Source organism: Microcaecilia unicolor, chromosome 4 (assembly GCF_901765095.1).
Source record: "Microcaecilia unicolor chromosome 4, aMicUni1.1, whole genome shotgun sequence".
Taxonomy (NCBI): Eukaryota; Metazoa; Chordata; class Amphibia; order Gymnophiona; family Siphonopidae; genus Microcaecilia; species Microcaecilia unicolor.
Window position 1 is genome coordinate 209,152,691 of NC_044034.1, and position 16,930 is coordinate 209,169,620.

Below are 16,930 nucleotides of genomic sequence, written 5' to 3' on the forward strand. Positions count from 1 at the left end.
ATACTTTTATGCATGTAACCCCTGGGTAATTTTATAAGAAATGGAGTCTCACATGATTAAAAAGGCTCTTACATGCAACAAATTCTTTAAATAAATAATTATTTATTTATTTATTTCTGCATTTGTACCCCACATTTTCCAATCTAATAGTCGGTTCAATGTGGCCAACAGATAACTTAGATTATGAAATGTGACATGTTACAGCATCTGATTGATTGTGGAGTAGTGGCCTAATGGTTATTGCAGCAGGCTTTGATCCTGGCTACCTGGGTTCAATTCCCACTGCAGCTTCTTGTGACTTTAGGAAGTCACTTAACCCTCAGTTGCCCCAGGTACAAAAACTTTGATTGTGAGCCCTCTAGAGACAGATAAAGTACCTGCATATAATGTGTATAGCGCTGCATACATCTAGTAGTACTATAGAAATCATTAGTAGTATTGCTCAAGAGAACTGTTGCACTAACACAATGGTTCTCAATCCTGTCCTCAAGACACATGGTGAGGGCAGTTTCCAGAAGCTGTTTACCTGGATAATTGAGCTATATGAAAAGCCCCACTCTCTCTGCAACCACTGATGGTTCCTTGAGGTTGTGTGACTGTCAACAGCTATTGTGTTCCATTCACTGCAGCTACAATTTGCCACCCCCCAGACCTTGGGACACATCCAGCCAGTCAAGTTTTCTGGATTCCCACAATGATTATGCATAAAATAGATTTGCATACAGTGGAGGTAATGCATGCTGATCTGTCTCCTAGATAATCATTGTAGATATCCTGAAAACCTGACTGGCTGGATGCGTCCTGAGGACTGGGTTAAGAGCCCCTGCTCTAGGAGGTGCACATTGGAGAAAAGATCTGACATTATGCAGTCATCCTGCTGTCCATTTCTAGCCATTGCTGAATACTTTATCCTATGGTGTTTTAACAACAAGAGCTTCAGGTTTGTGCTGGAAGTGAGGAGAGGATCATATTTTATGGAGGAGTACCTGAAGGCCCTGACACTTTGAGGGAAATTCTATAAATGACGTACAAATGGCCACATGCAAAATCGCACTCTATTCTGAGATATGCATGCAACTAAATTGGCTAACAAGCCAATTAGCGCTAATTGGGCGCTAACAATCATTGGTGTTAATTGGCAACATTTTTTATTTTTGTTTGGGATGGAGGAATAATTAGTTTTTTATTTTGTCTGTATTTATAGCTGATGTTTTTTATGATGATATAGTAAGTCAATTTGTATTGTGCTTGATTTGTCATTTATTCTACTGTTTATGTACATTGTTCTCTGCTTAGAATTGTAAGATAATGTAGATTATAAATAAATGTTATTATTATCTCGCTAAGAGCTATTCTATAAAGATCCATATTCAAATCTTACAGCACGCAACTCAAAAGAGGGCGTGTCCATGGGAGGAGCATGGGTGGGTTGGGGCATTCACTAAAGATGCACGCAGTATTAATGAATACTGGTAATCTGCACCAAGCTGTACACCAGATTTCAGGTGTTGTAATTCCTCGCACCCAAACTTAGGCATGAATCCGCTGGTGCACACTATCCTATAAAGGACACCGAGCCCAGAACGCCTATTATAGAATACCATTCGGCACTGATTTTGAGCACCATGTACTGAATCCAGGCCTTTGAGGCTACTCACTTATCCCAGGTCACAGTCCTCATGCAGATGAGAAGAAAATTCAACATTTATACAGGAGCATTCTCATGTGTCACACATTTTTCTTGGTAGTCAAAATGAACAAGAAAGCTTTAATTAATTTCAGTCTAATAACAATAACATATGTATATACTGTCCAACCCAGAAGATAGGTATGGTTTATATTATCATAACAAGATGGCTTTGCTTGTGCATTTATTTACAAAATTCTATTTTGCCAGTCCTAAGCAGACACATCTTATATACTTGTCCCGAGCTTTCTCGAATTCAGATACGGTTTTCGTCTCTACTACCTCCAATAAAATGTAATGATAGCTGCACCTGATGTGCTTTTGGTTCACTGGAAGAAGGTGCTTGCCTCTGCATTGGTTCTGATAGGAAGTCTGAAGAGGTCCGACACACATTCAGCACTTCAGCCCAATACAGGACCCCTTTTTGTTGTGGTCATTGGTGATTTGACTTGTGATGCATAAAGTGTGTGTTGCTACTTTTTAATTCTACAAGAAAGGTTGAAGTGGTGGAGCAGCAGAGTTGAGAAGGGTGGGTATTTTTAGGATTTTGATTTTTGGTGTATTGACACTATTGTTCTAGTACATGTGAACGTTGGACAGGGTCATAGTAACGTGGTAACGTAGTAGACGATGGGAGATAAAGACCTGTACAGTCCATCCAGTTTGCCCAACAAGATAAGCTCATAGCATAAGTACAAGATAAACTCATAGCAAAAGGTCAGTAATTTTGTTTTATTAAAATACTAGTAAAAAAGGCCCGTTTCTGACACAAATGAAACGGGCGCTAGCAAGGTTTTCCTCGGAGTGTGTATGTTTGGGAGAGTGTATGTGAGAGTGAGTGTTTGAGAGTCAGAGTGAAAGTGTGAGTCCAATCCATGCTCCTCTGTTACCTGGCCCCTCCATTCATCCCTATCCAGCAATTTCGCTGTCTCCCTGAGGCCTGCCCTGCAATCCATATGCATCCATGGCCATCTGTTCCCTCCATTCATCCCTATTCAGCAATTCCCCTCTCCCTGAGTCTTGCCCTTCCAATCCATGCCCATCCATGCTCCTTTGTCATCTGGCCCCTCCATTTTTCCCTATCCTGCATTTCCCCTCTCTGCCTGAGGCCTGCTCTGCAATCCATATCCATCCATGGCCATCTGTCCCCTCCATTCATCCCTATCCAGCAATTCCCCTCTCCCTGAGTCCTGCCCTTCCAATCCATGCTCCTCTGTCACCTGGCCCCTCCATTCATCCCTATCCAGCAATTCCCCTCTCTGCCTGAGGCCTGTCCTGCAATCCATATGCATCCATGGCCATCTGTGCCCTCCATTCATCCCTATCCAGCAATTCCCCTCTCCCTGAGTCCTGCCCTTCCAATACATGCCCATCCATGCTCATCTGTCACCTGGCCCCTCCATTTTTCCGTATCCAGCATTTCCCCTCTCTGCCTGAGGCCTGTCCTGCAATCCATATCCATCCATGGCCATCTGTCCCCTCCATTCATCCCTATTCAGCAATTCCCGTCTCCCTGAGTCTTGCCCTTCGAATCCATGCCCATCCATGCTCATCTGTCACCTGGCCCCTCTATTTCTCCCTATCCAGCATTTCCCCTCTCTGCCTGAGGCCTGTCCTGCAATCCATATCCATCCATGGCCATCTGTCCCCTCCATTCATCCCTATCCAGCAATTCCCGTCTCCCTGAGTCTTGCCCTTCGAATCCATGCCCATCCATGCTCATCTGTCACCTGGCCCCTCCATTTTTCCCTATCCAGCAATTGCCCTCTCTCCCTGAGGCCTGCCCTGCAATCCATTTCCATCCATGCCCATCTGTCCCCTGTATTCATCCCTATCCAGCAATTTCCCTCTGTCCCTGAGTCCTGCCCTCCCAATCCATGCCCATCCATGCTCCTCTGTCCCCTGCCCCCTCCATTCATCCCTTTCCAGCAATTGCCCTCTCTTCCTGAGCCCTGCCATCCCAATCCATGCCCCTCTGTCCCCTGCTGCCTCCATTCATCCTTTTGCAGCAAGTCCCCTGTCTCCCTTTCATGACCCCCCCTTGCATCCATGCTTCTCTCTCTCCCATGTCCCAGCCTGGGCCGCCCTCTTCTCCCCCCCCTCCCCCCTTCGCATCCATGCTGTCGTTTCTCCCCTGCCCTCCCGCTCCCATTGTTGTTGTTTAGTGGCCACCCTCTTCTCTCCCCCCAACATGGTTGTTTTTTTTTTTTTCTTGTTTTTAAATTTACCTCCGTGGCAGCGAAGCGTCAGGGAAGGAGGCGGTGCTCCGTCCCGACGTCTAGGTTTTCCTTCGCTGTGTTCCGCCTTCTTTTGACGTCATCCTTGACGTCAGAAGAAGGCGGAACACAGCGAAGGGAAGGCTAGACGTCGAGAGCGCCGCCTCCTTCCATGACGCTTCGCTGCCGAGCGTTGCGATTGGTTGAGTGTCATTGCTCCGCCCTCGACGTCATCACGTTTGACGCGTGGGCGGGGCAGACACAATGCGATCTCACCCCCTTCACTTTAGAATGTTGGCTAACAGAGGCTTCATTAGAACGTTGGAGGTGCGTTTTATATAGAGAGATGACAAATAATAGAAAATCACAAAAAAAAGAAACAATATACTAGCAGATCATCTTTGAGTTTTTCTCCTGCTTTCCTTAATCTTCTGTTACCCACCCCTGCTTTGGTGCAGCCTGTTGATTTAAAATAGACTTGGTTTTGTGTGAAAGCTCTAGATTATATTACACTAACATTATTTTTCTGCACTTTATTTGCTGTTTAATACATTTATAATTGTTTGCTGTTTTTTTTAAGATCCTCACCATTTGCGCACTATGACCCCAGAGAACATGTGTCACATGACCCCACCATCCAGGCTGGAGCATCCACCACCACCTCCTCCACCCCCAGTCCATCTCCAGGGTCCTCCGCCACCACCACCCCCACCTCACCCTGCACACCAGCAGCACAACCCCCATTACCCCAGCATGCAACGGGATCTGTACATGAAGTCTGAGACTTTGATGCCACCGTACCCGCTGATGGGGCCAGGAATGTCTCCCAATGATCTGCATCAAGCCCAGCAGTCACAGATGCTTCACCAGCTCTTGCAACAGCAGCATGGATTGGAGTAAGTAAGACATGGGAAGGGGGAGGGCAGTACGGAGAGCTCTGTAAGAGGGGAGACAAGGTTTGTGACAGAAGCGGAGTGAAGATGAGGAAAGGAGCCAGGATGGGAGTGGGGAGCATGGGTGTTACAATTAGGGGTGCTGAGATACTGTAGTACCACATGAAGGAGCTGGCTTCTGTTTTATATACAGGTTAAAAAAATTTTTTCCACACCATCACTATAAAAACTTCCAGATCCCCTGATGGACAGTAGGACCAATTGTCCATGTTGATGTGTGTCACATTTGCATTCTCTGTATATTGTAGAATATTTGTGATTGGCTTTCATGTTTTGCCTTTGCTATTTGTATTCCCTGTTGATAATATTTGTAATTATGGTGCACGTTATGATTGTATATGTGTATACTCTATACACCACCTTGTGTTTTGCAAAAGACAGTTTACCATATTTTATGCCACCTTTCCCTGAAAGGTATAATGAGATGATTTACAACAATCACAGTTACATATAATAATACAATCAACAAAAGAAATCCAGAAAAAATAACATAAACTAAATTTAAAACAGTAATGAATAACCAAGCCTTATAATATTGTAAAACACAGCAGGCATCTGCAATAATTTTAGTTCCAAAGAGACATAGAGGGGCATAATTGAACGAAAACGCCTATCTCCATGGGCGTTTATCTCCGAGAACGGGTCCGTGAAGGGGTGGACCGAACCGTATTTTGGGAAAAAATAGACGCCCATGTTTTATTCAACAATGTGTGAGCTGGGCGTTTTTGTTTTTCAGCGATAATGGAAAATGAAAGCGCCCAGCTCAAAAATGAATAAATGCAAGGCATTTGTTCGTGGGAGGGGCCAGGATTCGTAGTGCACTGGTCCCCCTCACATGCCAGGACACCAACCGGGCACCCTAGGGGGCACTTTTACAAAAACAAAAAAAAAAGGTAAAAGAGCTCCCAGGTGCATAGCACCCTTCCCTTGTGTGTTGAGCCCCCCAAATCCCCCTCAAAACCCACTGCCCATAAGTCTACACCATTACTATAGCCCTAAGGGGTGAAGGGGGGCACCTACATGTGGGTACAGTGGGTTTGGGGGGTTGGACGACTAAGCATTAAGCAGCACAATTGTAACAGGTAGGGGGGGATGGGCCTGGGTCCACCTGCCTGAAGTCCACTGCACCCCCTAACAACTGCTCCAGGGACCTGCATACTGCTGCCAGGGAGGTGGGTATGACATTTGAGGGTGAAAATAAAAGGTTGTGAAACATCATTTTTTGTGGTGGGAGGGGGTTAGTGACCACTGGGAGAGTCAGGGGAGGTCATCCCCGATTCCCTCTGGGGGTAATCTGGTCATTTAGGGCACTTTTTGGGGCCTTATTCGTGAAAAAACAGGGTCCAGGAAAAGTGTCCTAAATTCTAGCTAAAAACGCATACTTTTTTCCCATTATCGGTGAAATGCGCCCATCTTTGTTCGGCAGATAACCACGCCCCAGTTCCGCCTTCGCCACACCTCTGACACGCCCCCATCAACTTTGTCCGCATCCGCGACGGAGTGCAGTTGAAAACGTCCAAAAATCGGCTTTCGATTATACCGCTTTATTCGTTTTTGTGAGATAAACGTCCATCTCCCGATTTAGGTCGGAACTTGGGCGTTTTTCTCGTTCGATTATAAGCAGGATAGTATATAACATCATTTCATTCTGCCGTCTCAGCAATGTGTTCATGAACTGTTGGTCTTTAACAGGCTCCCTGTTCATCCAGCCAAGAAGAGGAAACATTCAGAGTCGCCCACAAATACCCTCAATGCCCAGATGATGAATGGGATGATCAAACAGGAGCCAGGTATGCAGGATCATCCTCTACTAGACCAACATGTGCACCATCTGGCCTGGGAGGTGCCAAGCAAAATTCTCCTTCTCTCTGTCAAGGGCATTGGGTGTAGGTAGGAGAAGGAAAGGGACAGGCATAAACCTCTGGATTCTATATTTGGTGCCCAGATTTGGGCGCACTGCCGAGATGCGCCCGCAAGTTAATTAGCTAACGAACTGTTAACCATCAATAGTTGGAGGATAACAACCAATCATTGACATTAATTGGCAACTGCTAGGATTTGCATCTAGCTATGCGCTATTCTATAAGGTCGGGCACCTAAATCCCCCATAGGCTGCAACCCCAAAGGGGACGTGGCCATGGGAAGGGCACTGGCGGGTCATGAGTGTTTCAAAATATCGTGCACAGTATTACAGAATAATGAGTTTCTGCGCCTATCTTGGGTGCCAGGATTTGCCAAAAACTATCCCCTCAATATTGAAAACCATTTAACTGACCAGGAACGGATCCTGACTGGTTAAATGGCTCTTAACCGTCTATCTGGCAGCATTCAGCGGGTGATGACCAGTTGTTTCACTGAATATTGCCAGTTAGCGCATAGGGCCCAAGTCTATATATGGTATCTAAAATTAACACGTGCTAGGTAATGACGCCTAAGCGTATTCTAAATACCTTGTGGAAATCTATGTGCAGTATTTAGAATATCAAAAAATAGAACCAGAGACTAGTATAGTGGAAACAAGATATAGATAGAAAAAACAAATAACTAACATGTTTTTTTAATAAATTTGGAGAGTTCTCAGAGTATTGACTCACCCAAACGAGACTACACACAAGTGATTTAAATCTCTAAGGGTGGTTGAGCATCTCAATCATAGAACTTCTCCGTGGTTTTTATTTTTTATCTTTTACAAATCGTTCACAAAACCACACAGTAGTGCTCTAATCACATAATGGTGAATAACTAAATAAAGAATTTTCCAAAATAACAGAAAAATGTGAGAGTCAATCACTTCTATCTATTGCTCCACTCACCCTCAATCTCAAATGTTTCAAAAGCATATAAGACCTAAAGAAGGTCTAATAATCTTCTAATTCACAAATGAGGCACTTATCGTATTATGTCAAATGACTCTCCTTCGAGATGTTCAATGGGTTGCTCTCATATTTTCACCTGTCTTGCTTCCCACAAGAACACCGGGTCTTTGTTACTTTGTTCTCAACTGTTCCACGGTGTATCCTAATCCTGGTAAGGGCTGTCTATCAACCTCACAAGGGTATGCTTGTATTCTCTCCTTAGATCATAAAGCAAGACGGGTGAAAATAATTTATTAAATAACTCAAAAATAAATGTTGATATAAAATTATCTTATTAACAAAAACATGGAAGGGAAAACTGAGTGCTCAATATAAAACTGGCACCCTCATATTTATATTGGGCAGCCAAAAGGACTCATCATTGCACCCGGATGGTGCAGTGTAAGAAAAGGTGATGGGGGTAATGGGTTGGCAGCTCTGAGAGGAGGTGATGGGTGCCTGAAATCCAAATCCCTCAGCATGAATCTGCTGCTTCCATTGCATCATATGGAGGGAAGAAAGAATGCAGAGTGAGGAAAGGGGAGAGCGGGGAAAAGAAAGGAAATGTGAGAAAAATTGAAAGGAGAAACAGGATTTACAACAGGTTTCAGCAGGCGTAAGTCTGGCACCCAATACTAAGCACTTTCTATAAAGGGCACACACCCTTTAGAGCAATGTTTCCCAAGTCCAGTCCTGGAGTACCTCTTGCCAGTCAGGTTTTCAGGATCTCCACAATGAATATGCATGAAAGAGATTTTCATATAATGGAGGCAGTATATGCAGATCAAGTTTATGCATATTCATTGTGGATATCCTGAAAACCTGACTGGCAAGAGGTACTCCAGGACCGGACTTGGGAAACACTGCTTTAGAGAGTAGCGCTTAGTGCTGAACTTTTCTGGTGCCTGTTTTTGAGCACCATATATAGAACTCCCCCCCCCCCCCAAAGTGCTCTTTACTCATGAATAAGAGACGGTAGAGAGGACAAGAAAGATAAGCATGCAAAGAGAGAGAGCACCCATCTTATTAAACACCAATGATTGTAGAGTGGGTTTCTAGTCCACATATAAGGTAAAACTATGCTTGTCAGACAGGCCAGAGGTACCCATATCAATTTGAAGCACCAGCCCCCTCATTGATATTTTTATGTATGTTATGTGACAAGTTGTATTTAGTGAACTTTATAGAGTATGTATGTGAAATTTGTGGTTCGCCTAGAACTCTGGGATTCTGCAGAATAAAGTTTAATTTAAATAAATAAATAACTCTGTAACTTGGTGGCTACATTGGCGTGTCACAGACACATGTAAGTACTAGTTGGATGCTAAGCAATATTCTGTCCACCTGCTATTAGCACTATTTAACCAGTCAAGACGAATGCTGACCGGTTAAATAGTGCTTAACCAGCTATCTGCCAATATTCAGTGGGAGATAGCCAGCTATCCTCCGCTGAATATCAGCGGTTAGCAGCTGGCGGATAACTGGTTATACCATGTGATATAACCGACTATCCGCTGATTTTTAAACCGGGTTTGACGGCCATATTTGGTTTATTTAAAGGTAACCGGCTATGTCTGACATATCCGGTTATCTTCAAACTGGCTGAAAAAAACCCGGATATTCAATGCTGGTCAATGCTGGTCACTGGAAACGGCCCAACATTGAATATCCGGCTGTCTCCCGGGGTCTGAATATCAGGGCCTGTAACTTTAGCCCACAACTCGCTTAGCGCATAAATGGAAGGAGGTGTGTGAAGGGGGAGGGGCATGGGCATACTGTAAGTTACATGCTAAAGTGCTGTGTTTAGGCATGTGTGATTATGCCTGCATTAGCTGAGATGCATGGATGCTGACCTTACACTAGAATCTGGGAACCCAAATGCCCTTATAGAATCAGGGCTCAGGGCACTGCATCTCGGTGCCAGATTGGTGGCACTCAGTTAAAGAATTGTTCCCAAAGAGTGTCGCAAGTCACAGCCCTGCTCATGGCAGTCTTGGATTTCACTATTTAATTTATCCTTTATAATCCTGCAGGCCTCATCCAAGATAATGACAGCTTAAACAGTTCTTACTTGGACCCCAATTACCAGTCAATTAAGTGGCAGCCTCACCTGCAGAATAAGTGGGTGCCTCTCTACGATGTCAACTACAAGGAACTGTGAGTATCCTAGAGCTGGAATATGTAATCCTTCTCCCACAGCGACAGGTGGTCAGGGTCTTAAAGGGATTCCTTGAATCTTCAAAGAGACTTGGTCTTGTAGGCACGTGCACTCATAAGCTTCATGAGCTGAACTTCTGCAAAGAGCAGCGAGAATGGCTTCCTGACAAATCCCTCAGATTAAGAGAGATAACACCAGCTGATGCACTACAAGTATCAGGCAGGCTGCAGACCCAGAAACAGGACATGGGGGTGGTCAGTTGTGTATGTATTAAGCTTGTATATTTTGCATTAGTCATCTTCAAAAAGTCCACACTGTCAGCCATCAAAGAGAAAAGGAAGTCTGAGGTGGCTGGCAGAGTCCATTAAAAAAAAGCCATTAAAAAAGGAAGGCAGCCTCAGGTGATTGGTTGAGGGCTGGGAGCATCTGGCAGAGCCCATCCCACCAGCCAGTGAAGACTGGGGGAGGCAAGAACTCAGCTGAAGGACTGGGGTGGATTGGTTGGTAGAAACAATCTTTGTATATATCTCTGCAGTGTTCCTTCTCTTCCTTTTCCTGTATGCTCTGAATGGATCAGCGTGTACATTGTACTGGAGGCAATGGGGCTTCTCAGAGACAGTAGCTACTTCTTCTTCTGAAAAAAATAGACCCGGGGAGGGTGTCTAGGGGTGAGAAGTGAAAAAGAAATATTTGACCCAACACAGCATCAGCAACTAGAGAGCTTGGGGGCAAGGACTAGACATTGGTTTGTTTGGCTCCCTCCATCCACAAAGATGTTTCACTGCCCTGGGGCAGTTGGAGAAAAGGTGATAGGGGTAATAAGTTGGCAGTTCTAAGAGGAGGTTGATAGGTGACAGAAAGCCAAGTCCCTCACCATGAATCCACAGCTCCCAGTCAGGGGCGTAGCCAGACACCCAATTTTGGGTGGGCCTGGGCCCAAGATGGGTGGGCAGAAGAACTCCGCCCTGTCCCACACGTGATTTGGTCTCTCCCTCTCTCGTCTGCATGCCATATGATCTTTTAAACATCCCCCTCCCCTGAATACCTTTTAAACAGCAGATTTTCACTGGCAGCGAGCAGAAACTAATACACACTGCTCATGTTGGCCCCACAGTCTTCTCTCTGATGCAACTTCCTGTTTCCGCATAGGCGGGAATATATCAGAGGGAAGGTTGTGGGGCCGGTGTGAATAGTATGTATGTAGCAGGCGAAGATCTACTATTTACAAGGTACTGTATGCAGGAGGGACAGTTGTTGGGAGTTTTTGACTGGTGGGGCTTGAGAATCCCTGCCAGCCACATCATAGGTGTGCTGCTACTGGGTGGGCCTGAGCCCAAAGTGGGTGGGCCCGGGCCCACCCAAGCCCACCCTTGGCTACGCCACTGCTCCCAGTACAGACTAAAGAGAAAGAGAGAATGCAGACAAAGGAAGTGGGAGAAAGGGGAAAAGAAAGGAAATGTGAGAAAAAGTGAAAGGAGGGGAGAGAGAGAGAATTTAGGGGGATAATTCTGAATCTTTCCTCATTCCAGAAAGGTAACAGGAAGCTAGCAGAAGGATGTGGATGTTGTGAGTAATTATTGTTCTTAAGTATGACTGCACTGTCCATGTTGTGAACAAACCTCTCCCCTGGAGAAGTGTGTGTCTGGCTCCTGGATACGATTTTCTGTGTATCAGGAGTAGAGTGGTGTGGTAGCCGTGTTAGTCCACTTTTAAAGGTAATCAATAGAAATAAAATAAAACATAGAAATGAAAATACGATGATAACTTTTTTGTCCGAGGACAAGCAGGCTGCTTGTTCTCACAATTAGGTCGTCATCCATGGCGGCCCAGGAACCGGCAAAGAAATTTTGCAAGCAAAAATAAAGTATTTCGGGAAAATTCCGTTGCGCGAACAGCATGCACCGTGCATGCGCAAACGTCTTCCTGCCCGCCGCACGAGCATGTCCCCTTACTCTTTTTTTCTCCGCGGTTAGGTGCGGCAGTGTTTTTCGCTACCGCTCTGTCAGGCCTAGGAACAAGACTTCTCTCGTCTTCCTTTTTTGTTTCCTTTTCTTTTATTTTTATAACCTGAATTTAAAAAAAAAATTCCCGTAGACTCCTTATTTTTTGTCCATTTTAAAGTTTCCTTTCTTTTTCGACGTGGCTGGCGTTTGAGCCGCGCAGTCAGGTTCTTCCATTGTTGTGCTTTTTCTTTTTTGACACAATCGCGTCGTTTGATTTCGCCGAGGCCATGTTTTCTTCCATGTCATCGCAGACACCCAGCGGCTTCAAACGTTGTACTCAGTGCAACTGGACCATCTCAGGTACCGATACTCACTCGAGGTGTATTCAGTGCCTTGGGCCCGACCATAGCCCAGTCGTTTATAGTCTGTGACCTTCGACATCGACATCGGTACCGAGGTCGGCGGCGTTGACATCAACAGGAGCATCGACGTCAAGGAGCAAGGTAATGGCTGCTGAGAGACCAACTTGCGCTGGGAGCAGTGAGGTGTCGAGTGGGTCTCCACCTGTCTCGAGGCCTCCTGCTCTGCAGGCCCCCCGGGACTGACCTTCATCGAACTCGGCCCCAAGGAGACGTGAGGATTCCACGTCTTCCTCTTCGGTACCGAGGAGTTGAGCGAAGGCTAAGAAGCATCATCATCGTTCTCCTTCGACACACGGTACCGGGAGCTCCGGGGCGTCGAGATATTCGGCACCTGAGAAGCATTGGCACCAAGAGGATCGCTCCCCCTCGATACAGGAGGTGCCGATGCATTGCTCTCCTAGCAGTCCGGTACCTGCTCCCAAGCCTCCACGGATTCTGACGCCACCTGTTCTACCGACCCCGAAGCCTTCTCCGATGGCAGCTCTCGACGAGTGCATCCGGGCCTTGTTACTGAACTTCTGGAAGGCTTACACCGCCTATCAGCTTTGATGTCGGGGGTGCTTGCGCCCTCGGTGCCATCTGCTGTAGCGGTGCCTGGCCCTTCACCTGTGGTGAGGTCTCCGACTGCAGTGCTGACTGTGGCATCAGCTTCGGCTGCCACCCAGGCCGACTCCCCTTTGATGTCGGTGGAGGGAGCTTTGCCGCAGTCGGATCGGGCGTCGACCTCTCGACATCGCCACAGAGGACATCGTTCCTTGGCGTCGAGACAGGTCCAGTGTCAGAGTACTTTGACTCAGGTTGCGTCTGACACTGAGCAGGAGCGCTCATGGGAATCAGAGGAAGATCCCAGGTACTTCTCTTCCGATGAGTCTTTTGGGATTCCCTCTGACCCTTCTCCTCCACTGGAAAGAAGACTATCTCCACCAGAGAGTCTGTTTTTTTCCTCTTTTGTTCAGGAAATGGCTACGGCTATTCCTTTCCCTGTGGAGGTTGAGGATGAGCTTAGGTCTGACATGCTGGAAGTCCTGGATTCTTCTCCACCTCTAAAGAGGCTGTGACAATCCCTCTCCATAAGGTACTGAAGGAAGTCCTTATGAGAAACTGGTCCGCCCCTCTGTCTGGCCCGGTGGTTCCCAAAAAAGCAGAGTCCCAATACCGGATCCACGGTGAACCTGGGTTGATGAGGTCCCAGTTACCCTACAATTCCATGGTGGTGGATTCCGCTGTCAAGAGAGCTAGGAGTACTAGAGACTATGCTTCGGTGCCCCCAGGCAGAGAAGCTAGGACTTTTGACTCTTTTGGGAGGAAGACGTATCAGGACGCTATGCTCGCTGCCAAGATCCAGTCATACCAGCTCTTCACGAGCGTACACTTGCGGGACTCGATAAGTCAACTGTCCAGCTTGGTTGATGCACTCCCTGCGGAGTTGGCCGAGTCTTTTCGCCAGGTGGTCAGGCAGCAGAAGGCGTGCCCTGGCCAGGGGTACTTTTGACATGACATCCAGGACCGCTGCTCAAGGTATAGTGATGCGCAGACTCTCATGGCTGCGTGTCTCTGACCTGGATCATTCGGTCCAGCAGCGGATGGTGGATGTTCCTTGCCAGGGAGACAATCTTTTTGGAGAAAATGTAGAGGATCTTGTTAATCAGATTAAAAAGCATAATGATGCTATGGATTCTCTCTCCCACTGGGCATCTTCTGCTATACCCTCCTCATCTAGGCGTGCGTCTAAGGCCCATTCTGCTCCCCAGCAAAAGCAAGGGATGGGCTTTTGACTGGCTCCAGTTCAGCATAGCCTCTGTAAAAGTATCCGTACCGGACGACTTGCTGGTAGGAGGGAGGTTGATATTTTTTCACCAAAGGTGGCCTCTCATAACCTCCGACCGGTGGGTTCTTCAAATAGTCCGGTTAGGATATACCCTCAATCTGGAATCCAAACCTCCAAGTTGCCCACCAGGAGCTCATTATTACAGCTCCCAGCACAGGCAGGTACTTGCAGAGGAACTCTCCGCCCCTTCTAAAGGCCAATGCGGTCGAACCCGTTCCACCAGGGGAAGAAGGGCTAGGATTCTATTCCAGGTACTTTCTTGTGCAAAAGAAAACGGGGGGGGGGGGGGGGGGGGGGGGGATGCAACCCATCCTAGACCTAAGGGCCCTGAACAAATTTCTAGTCCGAGAAAAGTTCAGGATGGTTTCCCTGGGCATCCTTCTTCCCATGATTCAGGAAAACGATTGGCTATGCTATGCTGTCTGGACTTAAAGGATGCTTACACCCATATCTCGATACTCCCAGCTCACAGGAAGTATCTTCGGTTTCGGCTAGGAACACAGCATTTTCAGTACTGTGTGCTGCCCTTTGGTCTGGCGTCTGCACCAAGGGTGTTCACAAAGTGCCTAGCTGTAGTCGCAGCGTCGCTACGCAGACTGGGAGTGCTTATCTTCCCTTATCTCGACGATTAGCTGGTGAAGAGCACATCGGAAGCAGGTGCTCTACAGTCCATGCGAATGACTATTCAGGTGTTAGAGCTACTGGGGTTCATCATAAATTATCCCAAGTCCCATCTCATCCCAGTCCAAAAATTGGAGTTCATTGGAGCACTGTTGAACACAAAGGCAGCTCAAGCTTTTCTCCCTGAGACGAGGGCAGACAATCTTCTGTCCCTAGTGTCTGTGGTTCGAGCGTCTCAACAGGTCACAGCTCGGCAGATGTTGAGACTTCTTGGGCACATGGCCTCCATGGTTCACGTGACTCCCATGGCATGTCTTCGCATGAGATCAGCTTAATGGACCCTAGCTTCCCAGTGGTATCAAGCTGTGGGAAGTCTGGAAGATGTGATCCAACTGTCCACTGACTTTTGGAATTCCTTGCAGTGGTGGACGATTCGATCAAATTTGACTTTGGGACGTCCATTCCAAATCCCTCAGCCGCAAAAAGTGGCTGACGACGGATGCATGCCTCCTGGGGTGGGGAGCTGATGTAGATGGGCTTCACACTCAAGGAGTTTGGTCCTCTGAGGAAAAAGGTCTTCAGATCAACCTCCTGGAATTACGAGTGATCTGGAATGTTCTAAAGGCTTTCAGAGACCGGCTGTCAAACCAAATCATATTGATTCAGACAGACAATCAGGTTGCTACGTATTACACCAACAAGCAGGGGGGCACCGGATCTCGCTTTCTGTGTCAGGAAGCCGTCCATATGTGGCTTTGGGCTCGCCATCACGGCATGTTTCTCCAAGCCACTTATCTGGCAGACGTAAACAGTCTGGCTGACAGGTTGAGCTGGATAATGCAACCTCACGAGTGGTCACTGAACATGGGCGTAGTCCACAAGATCTTCTGAGCGTGGGGCACCCCCTCTGTGGATCTTTTTGCCACTCAGATCAATCACAAGATCCCTCAGTTCTCTTCCAGGCTTCAGGCCCATGACTAGCGTCAGATGCCTTTCTCCTACATTGGGGAATAGGCCTTCTGTATGCGTATTCTCCCATACCCCTAGTAGGGAAGACTTTGCTGAAACTCAGGCAAGACTGCGGAACCATGATCCTGATTGTACCCTTCTGGCCGCATCAGATTTGGTTCCCTCTTCTTCTGGAGTTGTCCTCCGAGGAACCATGGAGATTGGAATGTTTTCCAACCCTCATCACTCAGAACAAGGGGTCGCTTCTACATCCCAACCTCCAGTCTCTGGCTCTCATGGCCTGGATGTTGAGGGCTTAGAATTCGCCTCCTTGGGTCTTTCAGAGGGTGTCTCTTGAGTCTTGCTTGCTTCCAGGAAACATTCCACCAAGAGGTGTTACTCTTTCAAATGGAGGAGGTTTGCCGTCTGGTGTGACAGCAAGGCCCTAGATCCTCTTTCTTATCCTACACAGGCCCTGCTTGAATACCTTCTACATTGGTCAGAGTGTGGTCTCAAGACCAACTCCGTAAGAGTTCACCTTAGTGCAATTAGTGCTTATCATTGCCGTGTAGTGGGTAAGCCTATCTCTGGACAGCCTTTCGTTGTTTGATTCATGAGAGGTTTGCTTTTGTCAAAGCCCCCAGTCAAACCTTCACCAGTGTCATGGGATCTCAACGTCGTTCTCACCCAGCTGATGAAACCTCCTTTTGAGCCACTGAATTCCTGCCATCTGAAGTACTTGACCTGGAAGGTCGTTTTCTTAGTGGCTGTTACTTCAGCTCGTAAAGTCAGTGAGCTTCAGGCCTTGGTAGTTCATGCACCTTATATCAAGTTCCATCACAACAGAGTAGTCCTCCGCATGCACCCCACGTTCCTGCTGAAGGTAGTGTCAGAGTTCCATCTGAACCAGTCAATTGTCTTGCCAACATTTTTTCCCCGTCCTCATACCTGCTCTGGCGAAAGCAGTTTACATACCTTGGACTGCAAGAGAGCATTGGCGTTTTACGTGGAGCAGACAAAGCCCTCCAGACAGTCCACCCAGTTGTTTGTTTCTTTTGACCCCAACAGGAGGGGAATCGCCATCGGAAAATGCACAGTTTCTAATTGGCTAGCAGATTGCATTTCCTTCACTTATGCCCAAGCTGGGCTGTCTCTGGAGGGCCATGTCATGGCTCATAATGTTAGAGCCATGGGTGTGTCAGTGGCTCACTTGAAGTCAGCCTCCATTGAAGAGATTTTCAAGGCTGCAATGTGGTCATCAGTCCACACATTCACATCTCACTACTGCCTCCAGCAGGA

The 16,930-nt window shown here is 47.0% G+C and overlaps 1 protein-coding gene across 1 annotated transcript in view; it reads left to right on the forward strand.

Annotated features, from left to right (window-relative positions):
* Positions 1-16,930, forward strand: part of MYRF (myelin regulatory factor) — a 212,220-nt gene that overhangs the window by 92,430 nt on the left and 102,860 nt on the right. Inside the window, exons 3-5 of the mRNA XM_030201173.1 lie at positions 4,484-4,799; positions 6,549-6,646; positions 9,745-9,868. Coding sequence (XP_030057033.1) covers positions 4,484-4,799; positions 6,549-6,646; positions 9,745-9,868 — 538 coding nt within the window. The remainder of the gene's footprint in view (positions 1-4,483; positions 4,800-6,548; positions 6,647-9,744; positions 9,869-16,930) is intronic.